Source organism: Squalius cephalus (genome assembly GCF_949319135.1).
Source record: "Squalius cephalus genome assembly, chromosome: 11".
NCBI classification, from domain to species: domain Eukaryota; kingdom Metazoa; phylum Chordata; class Actinopteri; order Cypriniformes; family Leuciscidae; genus Squalius; species Squalius cephalus.
This window is the reverse complement of record NC_137132.1, coordinates 17,100,434-17,115,912: the sequence shown is the minus strand read 5'-3', so window position 1 is coordinate 17,115,912 and position 15,479 is coordinate 17,100,434. Positions and strand designations below refer to the sequence as shown.

General features: G+C 39.0%; 4 protein-coding genes across 7 annotated transcripts in view; 1 reads left to right on the top strand and 3 right to left on the bottom strand.

Annotated features, from left to right (window-relative positions):
• smtnl (smoothelin, like) overlaps positions 1-2,058 on the bottom strand; it is a 40,848-nt gene extending 38,790 nt beyond the window's left edge. Inside the window, exons 1-2 of one of the 3 annotated variants that reach the window (XM_079886955.1) lie at positions 1,977-2,058; positions 1,827-1,898 (exon numbers count right to left, since the gene is read on the bottom strand). The gene's annotated coding sequence lies outside the window, so the exon portion shown is untranslated. The other 2 variants (XM_079886958.1, XM_079886957.1) reach the window with 2 other exon arrangements.
• A 432-nt stretch (positions 2,059-2,490) lies between these two features.
• Positions 2,491-6,952, bottom strand: dhrs13b.2 (dehydrogenase/reductase (SDR family) member 13b.2). Its single transcript, XM_079886963.1, has 8 exons — positions 6,810-6,952; positions 6,254-6,436; positions 5,893-6,165; positions 4,968-5,297; positions 4,236-4,565; positions 3,988-4,077; positions 3,117-3,136; positions 2,491-2,855 (listed from the first exon to the last, which is right to left on the bottom strand). The coding sequence occupies exons 1-8, from the start codon at positions 6,883-6,885 to the stop codon at positions 2,847-2,849; spliced, it is 1,311 nt and encodes a 436-aa protein (XP_079743089.1). The 5' UTR covers positions 6,886-6,952; the 3' UTR covers positions 2,491-2,846.
• A 340-nt stretch (positions 6,953-7,292) lies between these two features.
• gemin4 (gem (nuclear organelle) associated protein 4) lies at positions 7,293-11,805 on the top strand. Its single transcript, XM_079886952.1, has 2 exons — positions 7,293-7,507; positions 8,062-11,805. The coding sequence occupies exons 1-2, from the start codon at positions 7,498-7,500 to the stop codon at positions 11,223-11,225; spliced, it is 3,174 nt and encodes a 1,057-aa protein (XP_079743078.1). The 5' UTR covers positions 7,293-7,497; the 3' UTR covers positions 11,226-11,805.
• Positions 11,806-12,087: 282 nt separating this feature from the next.
• On the bottom strand, positions 12,088-14,346 carry dhrs13b.1 (dehydrogenase/reductase (SDR family) member 13b.1). Of its 2 annotated transcripts, none has more exons than XM_079886321.1 (5): positions 14,150-14,346; positions 13,927-14,045; positions 13,721-13,844; positions 12,777-13,103; positions 12,088-12,555 (listed from the first exon to the last, which is right to left on the bottom strand). In XM_079886321.1, the coding sequence occupies exons 1-5, from the start codon at positions 14,292-14,294 to the stop codon at positions 12,296-12,298; spliced, it is 975 nt and encodes a 324-aa protein (XP_079742447.1). In that variant the 5' UTR covers positions 14,295-14,346; the 3' UTR covers positions 12,088-12,295. The 2 variants fall into 2 exon arrangements, with proteins under 2 accessions (XP_079742447.1, XP_079742448.1); XM_079886322.1 differs by having other exon boundaries at positions 12,098-12,555; positions 12,900-13,103.
• Between the last annotated feature and the right edge of the window lie 1,133 nt (positions 14,347-15,479).

Genomic DNA, 15,479 nt, shown 5'->3' with positions numbered 1-15,479 from the left:
GAAGCATGTGAAGAACCTTAAAGGCCAGGCATGGATTTAGTTAAACCTCTATTTAGAGCTGGACATCCCCAAACTATTAAATAACCATGATGTCTAGCACATCTCCTGGTCTTTACTACACATATCGGTTCTTCATAGGTGTCATTAGGTGCTGTCAGAAGACACAGTGTCTCAACCAACTATCTCACACTCCAAAAATACTACAAGTCGTAATGTCAGCTTTAGTCTGGGCAGTGCTGTCTAAAGGGAGAAGCCCGAGCGTAGATGTAAGGAGGGTGGAAAGATAGTAACGGGAGAGATGAGCGAGAGAGGTTCAAATTTAAAAGGCAGAAACCTCAGACAGATTGATGCGTGTAGCGAGCACAGAAGTCTTTCCATGCTATTCCATTTCACCGATTAAATGTGAGGGGTCTGACGGAGCATGAAGCCAGTGCCCTCAGCAGAGAACCAAACAATCCAAGGGAAAGTCTCTCTTTTGGATCTTCACTCCACCAGACTTCAAACACAGGCCACAAAGGCCAGGACATCACAGGAAAAATAAACACACACAGAGACACAGGACAGGAAGGGGGAGCGGGACATATGGAGAGGAAAATAAGACAGGATAAAAAGACAAACAGTCAAATAATCCTGATGATAAGGTGAAGAATTAAGGGAAAAAGCGAAAAGTGTCTGTTGAAACGTTTACTGGAAAGCTGGAATTTTATGGGAGACAAATGTCTAGCAAGTTTATTTGACACAAATTAGGTCTGCAAAGACAAATGCTGAGATACTCTAAAGTAGTAGAACATCTGGTACAGTCAGGAGAACAAATTTGCTCTGCATACAAACAGAGACAGCAGACTAGAGGTAATAAAATATGTCCTTAAAGAAATAGTTCACTAAAAAATGACATTTCTCATCATTTACTCACCCTCAATCGATTCCAAGCCTGTATGATGAAATACAGCTGAAATACAATAGAAATATTGCCTTGGCAACTAACTGAAATACAATTAAGTTGAAGTATTAAAAATGAAAAAAAATTAAAAATAAATAAATAAATAATTAAATACAAATGACAAATACACATAACTAAATTACTAAATCTGAAACTAAAATGAAAACTGAAAATATAAAAAATAAAAGCTAATTAAAAAAAATTACAATATAGTAATAGCATATAAATAATAATAAAATAACATTGCATGAGGGTGAGTAAATGTTGACAGATTCATTTTTGTGTGAATTGTCTCTTTAAGAGCAGCTTAATTGAAAATCCTGTCATTGTGCCTGAAAGTCCATTAGAGAAATATTTATCCACCAAGTATAACCAATTCAGCCATTATGATTTCCCCAGAGCACTGACCACCACACGCAATCACATGGCTCTGTATTTCTGGGCTTTAGAAACAAAACAAGCCGTTCCCTCAATTCTCTTTGGATTACAACTCCCAGAGTGACCAGGCCTGTTTGTTTTTAAATCCCATCTGTGGTGAAACCAGGGCCACATGGTCGCCAATTGCAGCACATGGAGGTTCGGAGAGGGTTAAACAACTCCAATCGTTCTTTAGCTCAGCTTGATTGATTAATTAGTGCTAGAAAAATGATCTAACTTCCACAACCCATTAGCCGAAATAAAAACAAGTCACTGCCGAATGCTGTTTAAAATGCCAACAGGTCGAATGGAAACTGACAGGGCTAATAACGGATCACGGGTCAAGGGCAGGCAGCCCATCATTTATGCAGTTGGTGTAATAGAGACTCTTGATTTCTCAAGGCATAAGCCTCATACGGTCCCAGGGCAGCTGTTACTGTAGAACTGCAAAGCTTGGCTGAGCACTGACCTTCCTCTAGCTACTGACCCACCAGGCACGCTAGTTTCCAATGAGCCCGAAGAGCATCACCACAGGATAAACCTTGAGATAAAAACAAAAGCTAGTTTTTTTTCCGTCATCGCACATGCACATGAGTCTAAAGATTCTGAATTCACTTACAAGATTCCTTATAATGGCCCCATTGTGCATTTGAAGAGAGCTGCGATGAGAGAGAGTGTATGAGAGATGAGGAGGGTACTGTGAGAAGGGGAATGTACCAAGTGCCATTTAGGAACAGCTGCCATTCCGGAGTGAAGTGTTTATTGTTTAGATAACCGGGAGTCAGGGAGATGCCTCGCAGGGGGGCTTCGTGTGGTCCAGAGATGAGTATTTAGCCAAGAATACTTCAAAATCCCACAGGCCTCAGAGCGCCACTGGTGTTGGCTTTCACCACAAGCAGAAAAAAGCATTGCAAACATCACACAAAGTTCTCTGGTGATGGATTTATTCCAGTTTGACGCAATCAGAACATGTCAAATTCAACACCGATTTTATTTATATCCTAACATTTGTACACATATTCAATTCAAGTACATTATTTGAAACATCAGAGGCATATTTTATTTAAATATCTTTTTGCAGCTTTTTTGAATACCTTTCCCCACTTATATATTTTTAATTTATAACTCAAACGATCAAAATCAACAGTGCACTTTGCAATCATGAATTCCTTGCCCAATTGACATTATTTACAGACGTACAAAAACGATACAACCCAGAAAGCAATGAATAAATTCTTCTTCAGATTTTGGAGAGACACAGTGCCTTATCAGCCATAGTAAACAAGGACGTAAACCATGATATCTGGAATTACATGATATCTCTCAACACACTCCTCATTTTCCCATGAAGAGCACCTGATCTTGGCGAATGCAGCAGCAGGAGATGGCGGGGATGAGGGGAGAGAGAGACAGACGGAGGGAGGGAGGGATGGAGGGATGTGTTGTCTGTTTCCATGACGGCGTACTTTAAAACTTCAGGCATGAGCTTTCAAAACCTCTGCACATAAGAGACACAAGGTAAACATACAGCGTGAGACTGGACATATGGCAAATACACACACACACTTACGTCACACTTCCACATATGCCAGTAATTACAAAGACGTGTAAAACACACAGCGCACACACATACACAAACATAAACAGTACAGAGAACCTATTCATCTCATTCATATTCAGTCATATACAGCTGGAGTCTGTGTCAATTTGCACAAAATATGTTATTGTTACTCTTCTATTCTTTAAAGCTATCCCTTACCTTTTTTGCTGCATTTTGTCCTAAAACAAGAAAAAGTATTAAGAACATTAGACTTGGATCAAGTAAATAGAAAACTAAAAGGTGAATGTTTTTGTTCAAGATAACATTTAACTTTTGATCGACAGATTTCTTTGATTAATTCTTTACTTATGAGCCACACTGTGAACTGATGACAAATAATTGGGATTGGGAGATGGGATGCAGGATGCTGAGATCAAAACTGTGTTTTCCAAAAAGAAAAATAATTTAGGAAATTGTTTCCCTTTGCATTTTACGTATAATCAGTGTTGGGTGTAATGCATTACAAAGTAATAAATTACTGCAATTTAATTACTTTTCCCTTGAAAAAGTAAAGTATGGGATTACTCAAAATATTTCTGTTATTTAATCACAGTTACTTCTGTAATATCAATTGCTCACTAAAACCCTCTCGCACTTTCAAGTCATTTCAAGTTTGAATGTGACATAATTGAATTAAATACTGTATAGACTATAGAACAATTCTATATATCAACATCTAATATTAAAATGTTTGTTTTTAATGTAACCATCTCCATTTAAATACTTAGTTCAAGAATAGTTTATGCAGTTATTATTTAAATTAACTTACTCTAAATCAGTTAAGTTATTTATTTGACCGAATTTAAAGAGCAGGTTCATGCCCTTGAATTGTTCTAGTAATTAGTAACATTAGTATTTTATTGATATAAAATATGATTTTTATGTTAGCTCCTAATGTGACCATATTGTTCAAATAGGAACATAAGTTGCATAAGTTGCATAGTGTTTGCAGTTAAATTTTGCAACAAACAATTAAAATGTGGGAAGCACAATATAATTCAAAGGGATTTATGAACAACAAATGACTTACTTGCAAGATACTGCAGCGCATAATAAAGAATTACTAGCATGAGAATTATGAATCCAATGGCTGTGACATACCACATGGTAGAGTCGGGTTCTGTGATAAAAAGAGAGAAAGTAAATTGAAGAGGTGGGAAAATCAGCCATAATTGTACATTATGCCTGCCACCTAGTGGTTATTTGTAATATTTAAAGGATATTTAGGTACTTCCCAATTTTGTGAATAATTCTGTGTTTGTGTTGCATCTGATTCACCTGTAACTATGAGGCTAAAGCTCTTGCGGATGGGAGTGAGCAAGGACTTATGGGAAACTCTGCACGTGTACTTATATCCAGAGTCCTCCATGCTAGGCTGGAGAAGGAAGAAGGCTGAGAGCGAGTATGTGCCATCTTTATGAAGTCGATGACTTGAGTACAGGACATTCTTCAGGAACAAAGGTGTAGGGCTGCCCCCGAACGGTTCACGGTACCACTCAATGTTTACGTCCAAAGGATAGTACCCCTCTGCGTCGCATATTAGCTTCTGGTCCGTACCAAGTGTTATAGACACGGTGGAGCCCACATTCAGAGACACACGCGGTTGTTCTGTGGAGTTTGAAAGGGAAAAAATAAACATTAAAGTGATAGTTCACCTAAAAAAAAAATTCTATTCCCCCTTATGTCGTTCCAAACCTGTATAACTTTCTTCAGTGGAACTCAAAAGAAGACATTTTGAAGAGGTTTTAACTGTTTTTGTTCATGCAATGAAAATCAATGTGGTCCATTGACTTTCACTATATGGAGAAAATAATCACTGAAACATTTGTCAAAATATCTTCTTTTGTGTTCCACAAAGGGTTTGGAATACCTTGTGTGATTCCAATGCTTAAATATTTGAAACACTTGTAATAATTGAAACATGCATTTTCTGTAAAGCTGCTTTGAAATAAAATGTATTGTAAAAAGCACTATACAAAGAAATGTCAATTGAATTCAATTTAATCTCACCACTTAGGCTAAGGGGAATATCATGGCTTCCATAGAGAGGAGGAACCATCACAGAGCAGATATATGTGCCCTCGCTTATTTTTCTAGTGGGTGTAAGTTTGAAGGAGGCATTTCCAGCGGCAATGGCCTTGACAGCCACTCCGCTACCTTCAGTCTTCCCTGTGCGGCTGGAATAGCTAAAGAGTTTGCTGCGCTCCCCGTGTCGCTGCAGTCTCCACTCCACTGTTGCATTAGGCAGTTTATGATCCACTGCAAACTGACAGTGCAGGTTTGGCTCCTTCAAGAATCCCACCTCCACGGAGGGAGTCCGGGTCAAAACAACCATCGCAGCTGGAAAACACATGGAAGAGAGGATGAAACATTAAATTGTGGTAGAGGAAAAAGTAAAAGTAGAATCCCTTGATTGCAGTGGTGTTTTGAAATGAGGAGGCAAAGTCCTCACTGATTTTTATGATTTAAAAAAAAGAAAAGTAAAGTAAATTCATGTTCAGTTACACTTAACACATTTTTCAGGTTAAATAAACATAACTTACAATTAACCAATTAGGTAATTTTTACATTAACGATGTAAATCAAGCATTTTTTTATTTAAGCATTTTTAACTTTATTCCAAAAAATAACTATAAAGAAATTTTTCATGTATATTTTATTTGTTATCTGATGTTCAGCTGTTCTTTTTAATCGTCAACTTGCATTCGGATCATCAGTCACCAAAACTCTGTAAACACTCCAGGTGTCATAATGATCACAGACACAGAGTACCTTTACTTTCACCAAACTGACTGCTCACTAAAAACCCTCACAGATCATGTTTTCAAGTCATTTCAAGTTTGAATGTGATATGACATAAAGCATTGATAACAAGTTGAATATTGGCATTGTTTTATTTTTTTATGCCTCTCTTGCCTCCTTATTTGATTGTTACCTGATGTTGTCAGAAGATCCCTATCATTAACTGCTAACCATTGTAGATAGTCCACCTGTCCTTGGGCAGAAGCCGTAGGTGTGTGTCTGAGGAAGGTGGTGATGACGAACAAGCCTTGTGTATGGCGTATCGTACAGGTGAACCAGACGTCATGATCTTGCGCTCCTGTAATAGGCCAGCGCATTACAATCCCTCCAGTGCTGTATCTCCGAATCTCACAGTGTAGAGAATCCTCATCTCCCTCCAAATAACGCCTCATATCCACTTTAGAGCCTTCATGAGACACAACAAATGAACACAGTATATTATTTAAAGAGCAAAGGAAATATTAAGGTTACAACTTCTAATGACTTTCGTTTACCTGTGACGAGGAAGGTAATAGTAGGATGTAAAGGGCTGTCACCGACATTACCAAACTGAAGCACAGCCTCTCTGTGGATATAATTGGTTTCTGTGTGGCCCTCTTCATTTATATGAACTTTCTCATCCACAAACTGACAAGGAAGCCATTGAACATCAAGAACCGAGTTTGTCCCATTTACACCTGTCAAAACAAACAGATCCGTAAATACAGAGAATAATAACAGGATAAACTTAATTCTCAATTAATTGTAGGCTAAATGAAATGTGAGGTCAAACAAAATTGAAAATAATAATAGGCCCTAACAAGTAAAGCACAGTTACCAATATAAACAACCCTGCTAAATAAAAGTGACTTTAAACTCCTCTAATAGTTATTTCCTTCAGAATTATGGATATAGTACATAATACTTCTGTTTAATTCGATCATTTTATATTTATAAAACAACTTTTGACATAATAACATTATACGAGCAAAGGAAGCAAAGGATAATATGTCGGTGACTCTACAGCAATAATCCTTATTTATTTGTAAATAAATGTATAAATAGGCCTACCTAAGCATAAAAGAGCTAGAGTAAGACCCCGAAAAGTCCAAAACATAATGTTAAGTCTCGTCCTCAGGACAATCATTCCTGTTTCCTAAAACCGCCATGCAAACATGTATACTTTCTCTTTCGTTTCGCTTCAAACTGATTCGACTGGTGGTGTTTGATTCAGTCTTAACTGAACAATTCGTTCGTTCACTTCCACGCACACTACAGACTTATATTTTAGCTGATATTTTTAGCGAACTGAATGAACTTTGACAAATTGTGTAAAAATTACACATTTCAGTAAGCATAACAAAAATTTGTGTCGGTCACTCATAATGAATGATAATAACCTGCAGAGAGTGTCAGTGAATACGTAAGTGAACGAATCTTTTAGTGAACTAATTCAAAAGATTCGAATCAAACTGTTCCCTCATTGTCCGCGTGAGAGCGCTAGAGAATCGCAGCAAGCGGAACACACGCTCCCCTCTTTCTCTCTCCATCCGTCTACGTTGACGCGGAAGCACACTGTTCATTTGAAAACTACTAAGAAATCAAACGTGTTGAGCAGATGATTCAAAACTGATGTTTATTTCAGATTTCCAGAGATAAACATCTGAAAACTGCCGTGATCATTCTCAGTGTGGGGATTCAGTGGATATGAGTTAACTGTTACTTAATTTGGCGACGTTTCTTTGAAAGCCTTGCAGTTATGGAGCAAGGTAATAAATAATTTATTAACTTAAAAGTTATTAGGACTTAACGTTAATGCGCCTTCCCTTTTTCTTTCCCGCCTTTAGTTTTATGTTGAAAGTCTATACGGTTACGTGAAATGCCATTATTTAATTCATGCACGACGTTATCTGCGTTTTTAAGTTTGCATTCTTTTATTCTTATAAATTAGCATGAAGATCATCTGACCTACACTAGAACAGGATGACATGTCAGACATGATGTAACAATTTGTATCATATTTTAGACGTGGACTTATATTTAAACAGCACCATTGAAACGCCAAATAATCAGAAAGTGTCCCATCTGATCTATATTCACACAAACAAAATGACAGAAGAATTCTGAAAGCATCATATTCATGCATCGTATCAGCGCATTGTATGACATCCACTTAGTGCAAGAGACAAAACTCATTTTAATTATAAAAGAAATGGGATGAAAGTAAACATACACATTTCAAAGAAACAATATCAGACTATTCAGATCAGATTATTTATCATGCCTGAAAGAAGCATTACCTGATACACCTCCTCTTTTTCAGAGTCATGGCTGAGCTGTGAGAAGACAGCTGTGCTACAGGGAGGATTCTTATTGGCCAATCAAATCGGTCAACCTGAGCCACTGTCGTCTCTGAGGAAAGAGGACTGGGATCGGATTGGATCTCCGATTGTTAAAGCTGTCAACGAGATATGCGTACATTCACTCAGAGACTCCAAAGACAGACTCCATTGGAGAAAGAAGATTCTCTGTATTGTGTGGAGCAAGATCCTAGAGGTGAATAACAAAGAGGACATCGATATCAGATGGAAGGAAGACCCATTGTTTGCCGTACAGAACAGCCTTCCTGACATTAATCACATTGTGCTGTTTGAGCTGGTAAAGTCGATGAGCTTTCCTACCATCTATGTGGAGCTGCTGTTGTGCTTTCAACCAGCTGAACGGTGCAAAGAGCTCAAGCTGTTGGTTGATCATGTGACAAGCAGCAGCACAGAGGCAGATGTGAAGCTACTGTTGGAGGTGTGGTGGGAACTACTGAAGGGCAAGAGAGGATGTCTTGATGCCTTAGACCGTCTCTTTACGGCTCAGTGTTCACGCTCCATGACGTCCACGACCGATCCATCACCACTGGCATCAAAAAGATTCAAACCTGACCCAGAATCCACATCTACATGTATGGTGTACATCTTATTTGAGGGGCTGAGGAAAATAAAAGAGCATTTGACTTCCTCTGAGTTGTGTAATTTTGCCCTCTCAAATTGCATGGACACACTGTATACCAACTACCTTTTAAGCAGTGCTGCTGATCTCTCCATTGAAGTTCAACTCCAGAACATCTCTCGCATAGTGAGCCTTAAAAAGAGAGATGAAGTGAATGATGGTTTTGACTTGATTGAGGTCATACTTGAGGCTCAGAGAGACCTCGCTGCCGCTCTCACTCCTGCTGAGACCAAGCCGTGTGGAATGACATTCATCCAGGCCATGCAGGTCACACTTGAGAGTATATGCTCCTGGGAGGTTATGGGGCTTCTGAAGATGCCCAGCAATGACCCAAGTGTCACGGCGATCCGTCTGAAAGATAGCCTGGCCAGAGTTCTGCCGTCTTTGGAGCAGCCATCGCTTGCTAAAGATCTGGTTGGAAATGGGCAGACTTTGAATAATTTGAGAGTAACTTTGAAAGGCTTACTGGCGTCTTTATCATTCACTGTTCCTGAATGTTCTGCAGCAGAAGTAGCAAATATTTCTATGACCATCTTGGACCATCATCTTGAGGGGTTTGAAGGCCTTCCTGGACTGTTTGCCTCCAAACTAAGTCAAAATGTCAATGAGGCGGAGTGGATTCAGTGCCTAGAGAGAAATGCATGTGTGTTTCAAACCAAAGATCTTTTGATGACGTTGATCTCCACCCTTACAGCTAAATGTCAAAGTGACGCTGATGTTCAGCCCTGCAGAAAGCTCAAGGATATTATTGTAGACATATTTTCCCACTTGTCCTTACCTGACAAAAATGCTACACTTTCAGAATTGCTCTCCATCTCCAGAAAAGGTCTTCATGGATTTCTTCCCAGTTCGGTAACTATAGGCTTCTCTGAGGAGCTCAATATGGCCTTCAACAGCATCATTCAGAGTGGTGCAAATAGCAACCTTGATGCAGCAGTCTCTGCTGTTGCCCGAGTGGCTTTCCAAAACCCTGAAGCCACTTTGCGGCGATGCTGCCACATGGCTGTTGTCAACCTGGGAGCTCACACTCTGATAGCTGAGATTCTTCTGCAGCTCTCAGGTCTCATGTCTTCACCAGGAGTTCAAAACTACAACCTGCTGTGTAGATGCCTGCAGGACACAGTGTGGACCAAGCTGTCCTCACTTCAAGAAGAGAACCAGTTTCTACAATTCTTGACTGAGATGATGAAGTGCAACATAACTGGAAGCATGGGAGAAAAGCGGAGTTTCCTTCCTCCGGAAAATGCCTTGCATGTGTTTGTCCAGCCGTACCTTCTCCCAGTATCTCCCAGCTCAAACAAATTAGAGTTTTGTCTCCGTCTTCTTCAGTGCGCACTGAGCCAGGAGACCATGAGTGATTCAGCACATTGGATAATGAGCTGTTCTCCATTCCCACTTTTATATTGTCTAGCTCAGCTCTTGAATGAGTGCAATAGGTGCTGGGACCAGCCGGTAGAAGGTGAGACACCAATCTCCATGGAGTCCAAAGACCTGCTATTGTCTGTACTGCACACATTGGGGATAATTGTTGGGAAGGAAGTGGCCCATGCTCCTGATGTTTGGTCCAGAGCTCTCTCTTGGCTCTACAGCAAATTGGAGGAACTGGACTGGACCATGCGGTTTTACCTGAAGGATGTGTGGGGAAAACATTTCAAGTATGAAGTTCCAAGTTCTCTGTTGTCAGTTTGTGATCTTCCAGAGCAGGAGTGGTCCAGTCTGGACTTGCCTCAGTATGGACAAGGTACTGGACTTGTAGCATTTTTAGAATGTTGCGCTCTTTCAGACTGTGTTCATGAGACAATGCTGGAATCTCTCTCCCTAAACCTGCTGAAACCAGATGACCTTAACATGTTCAGTAAGGGCCTGTTAGTAGCTGCGTGTCAGTTGCTCCCGTGGTGCACATCTGGGGAATGGGAAAGACTTCTGAAAGTGTTACAAGAACTTTTACAGTCAAGCAAACTTTATGTGCCATACTCTTTAGAATACGTTGATTTCCTTCCGTTACTTGACCTACGTTCGTTTGCCGGAGAGCTGCGCCTATCGGTGTTTCTTCTGCGTGTCTTCCAGTTGCTTTGCAGTTCCAGCTGTTCTGATTGGCTGCCACCGCAAGGCTGGGTGCATACAGGACGGCTTTACTCCAATGCAATGAGGGGCATTATCAGCTCAGTCACAGAGAAGATTCCCCTGCAGTCCACCGCCACATCCCCCAAATCCTCTGGAGCTTGCAGTCAGGAAGTTCTGTTTGTGATGACTCAGCTCTTCTGTCATGTGCTCCATGTGCAGGTGATGATACCTGGCCAGCCAGAGGTGCTGTTCCTGTGTGCACTGGAGATTCTGACCCACTATGAGGCTGTGCTCTCGGCATATCCCGACAGCTGCACTGCCCTGCAGGGACGCGACACGCGTCACTTCTTCACTACAATCGCAGACAATTTGCAGTGTGCAGATATGAAGGCTGTTCTACACCAGAAGATAGCTCAGTTATGAGATCACATCAGGAACTCAATGCAATATGACTGCTATACCACATTAATTTTTTTGTTGTTGTTGGCTTGTCACAAAATAAAATTAAATAAATAATTGTGCATAGCATTTGTTGTGTTCAACACCTCTTTTCTATTATATATTTGCTAACACTTTGCAATAAGGCTGTTTGTTAATATTAGCTATTGCATTAGGTATCGTGAACTAATAATGAAAAAATCTTATAGTTTATGTAGGTTAATGCTAGTTCTAAATACATTATTGTTAAATTATACAGCTTTTTAAAAATACATTAATATGTAGAGATGAATATTAACCTAGATTCATAAATGTGAAAAGCTGCATCCATGATATTTCTGGGGACGGACGGACGACAAACACAATTTTGGCCATTTGCCAAAACAAAACCCTGCCCTAAAATGTCAACAGACCCCATGTCTGCAAACCTGCTGTCAACAAATGAAAAATTAATAAGCAATGATTTCTGATTTCCTCCCCCAAAGTGTTGTCGTACTATAACAGGTGTAATAATTTTTTCCTGTAACTAAAAGAACTGAACATTTAAATACAATAAACTTCTTTTACGGTCTATGGTTGGGCTTGTTTACATCAGTGCGCGTGCCTCTTTGACGCAGCATACAGCAGTGTTGTGCATTTTAAAAGCTTATTGGGTAAAGTATTCTTAAAATACACTCTAAAATCTGAATAATTCCTAATAAATAATTATTCACAGTATTTTGAAGTGCCCGTGATAACAATACTGTACATATTCATTATCGTGATATAGGCCTGTCGTATTACTGTATACCGGCACATGTCCAAAGTTAACAAGCATTGCATTAACTACAATAATAACAACAAGGCAATCTGTCCCAAATAAAATGTTTTATTCCAAGTGAAAATTTCAACAATGTAAACTCATGAGGATCATCGGTTTAAAGTCAAAGTCAGGTACAAGTCTCATGGTCTTTTCATAAATCTGCAAAACAGGTGATTATAGTAGCTAAAAATTATAATTCACAATATTACACTCATGTGTAGTGAGTACAACATATACCTCATGCAAGTCTCTTTCAGGACAGGCCACTTAATGTCTCACTCACTTCCCATAGTTTTTTGGCCACAGCATCATCTTGAGCCTTGGCTTTCACTTTCTGCACAGCACAGTTGGAGAAATACCTGCCACTCAGGGCTTCAATGCCCTCCTGCACGGCACAGTGTAGAGTTGTCTGGGCACCAGCCTCTACATCCTTAAAGAACAGTGCTGCGATGCCTTTCAATAGCCTCCTAGACATTTTATTCAAATTGCGGGCCAAATCAGAGTTTATAGCACCTGGAGAAACAAACGTGTTGGTATGAATGGTTAGCCATTGCATGATATAAAACACTGCAAGTCAAAAGTATGTTCACAACTTGACTAAAATGTTGCTTGTGATGCAAAAAAACTTTTGAATCTCAAGGTTTCTGCTTAGAATCTTGAAATTAGTAGTGTAGCGTAAACTTATATCAATTGTGCCTACTTATGAAATTCTTGATAGAGCTAAAATACCAGACCTGGGTGGAGGCTGTAACAGGTCACGTGGGTTCCTTGCAGCCTCTTGGCGAGCTCATGTGTGAAGAGCACATTGCACAGTTTGCTGTGGGAATATATCCTGAATACATTCCAGAAAGACTCACCAACTCCAAACTCCTTGTGGGTGCGAAGAGTGTCAAAGTCAATGTTACCATGATTATGTAAATATGAAGATACGGTGACAATGCGGCTTGGCGCGCACTCTTTCAATCTGTCCAGCAGCAAGTTAGTCAGGAGGAAGTGACCAAGGTGATTGACGCCAAACATAAGACCAAAACCATCTTCAGTAGTGCCCTGCATATAAACTCCTAAAAATATAGATATCATGCATTACGTATGGACTTACATATGATTTAGATTAAATATCCCTTACAAAACCAGCACCGGTGGAATCAGATGGAATAAAAAACAATGGAGTCCACATTGAATATTGTGTTTTTTTTTTTATTATTGTATTGAATATGTATTAATACACTACCTTTCTACCTAAAGGTTTGGGAATAGTAAGATTAAGGAAGGGTAGGAATTAAAACCTTTTTTTTTAATTGATAAAGTGACAGTAAAAACATTCACATTCTATATTTAAATAAATGCTGTTATTTTTAAATTTATTTTAATAAAAAAAAGAAATCTATTCCTGAAAACACTATATCAGGTTCCACAAAACTATTAAGGATAATAAGATATGTATTAGATACATACAGTATATTCAATATAGAAACCAGCTATTTTAAATTGTAATAATATTTCAGCATATTACTGTTTCTGCTGTATTTTTTTATTAAATAAATGCAAGGTGAGATTAAGAGACAATTTCAAAAGCAAACCCAAACGCTTGAATGCTAGTGTATTTAATGATTAAAATAGCCTATTGAATTAATATTTTATAGTTTATGATATGTTTGCGAATTAAACAAAACTCAACCTGCATTGTTGATAAGAATATCCAGTCTTCTCTCGGTCTTGAGAAAAGTTTCCGTAAAGGAGCGCACTGATTTCAAACTGGCCAAATCCAGCTGCATGTACACCACATTTTTACTCCCGCTCTCCTGTGTTGAAACAAAAACATAGTGTATACGTTATTTATAACTATAATATCATACATTTAGTAACTTAGGACAATGTTCTCACTCTTTGCACAACATCAACAGCAGCTTGACCGCGTGTTTGGTTCCGACAGGCCAGAATGACTCTCGCGCCTCTTCGCGCTAAATCCACCGCGGTGACTCTACCGATGCCCGTGTTACTGCCTGCACACCGTCACAAAGTTCACAAGAAGTGCTTTAAAACGACTGACATGACACATTCTTAAAAAGGAAATAATAATAAAATGAAATAAAATTACGCGTTTTACCTGTAACGATGACCGTCTTGCCATGCAGTTTTGCCTTGCTTTTGCATCGCGCTCCATTTACATATATACGAAATATCATCAGCACCCCAATCACAACACCCGCGATCACCAATAACTCGGACATTTTAAGCGAGAAATACAACATGTACGGAAGTAACAATCCACAATATCCATACAGCTATGCTGGGGTTGACATAGCTTACCTGTAAAACCTGTTGCACTGTCTAACCGGATGACTTGGGTAGTTCATTTGTTGTATAATAAGGTTTTGTTTACATGGGACCTACTTTTATAAAACAATATGCGATATGCTGTATATTTGTTAGATCGGTTAGCCTTTATGATATCATTTTGAAATATGTCTAAAAATTGTTCTACCAAAATGTAAAATAAACAGTTTAACATTAGCCTACATCATGCAAAAGTCAACATTGGAAAATAACTTTTAAATAACATTAACAGAGTGTGGGAAAAACAACGGGCCCTGTAGGGGCCCCACTCTACATAGTGTGGGCAACCCGAACACTTTGGGCTGTCCCAGTGGGACTTGCAGTGATTATTATTTTAGAAGAAACTGTGATTAGCATAGTAAAAAAATAAAATAAAATAAAAATAACACACAGAGTAGTTTCCTTTTGTGAATAATAGCTTTAACAAAAATATGAATGAATTAGTCCCAAACTGAGGTTATCTGTTGTATCCAGGGCCTGTGGCATAGGCAAGATTAGGGAAAGGCAAGTGCAAGTGACTGCGTCCGAAAGGTTGTCGCCTCGCTGCCCTATCAGACAATGACTTTGCAGGCAGTGTTTGCGAACACAGGTAAGCTACATCACGAAAATGATTTTGGACAGTGAAGGGTTTAATGACAACTAAGAAAAAAATTAATTGCTACAATTAGTAATTTCTCACTAGAAGACATTTACATTTATACAACTTTCAGAAGGCATATGTAAATATGGGCTATATTTAGCTCTGCATTGTTGTATAAAATCAATAGGCTTTTGCAATAGTGCTGATGTTCAGAAAAACAGCACTCTATATCCTGAATTATAAACATATAAATATAGGCTATAATAAATATCAAAAACAAAAACTCATTTAGCGAAATTGTTTGCCGTATGTACAGTATTTTGAATTTGGGAAAATTTGTATTAATTTCGGTGACATTTTTGCCCCAAGGCCTGATAACTTTAGACCCTGGAGTGTGTGAGCCATGATGGCGGTGGACAGGGCTCTTTTTTGAGCGCAAGCATAGGCCCCTTCTGTTTCGAGGCCCGTTTCAAGTTAAACGAGTGAAACCCAGCAAAGGCCGCTACTGCACACTGCATAT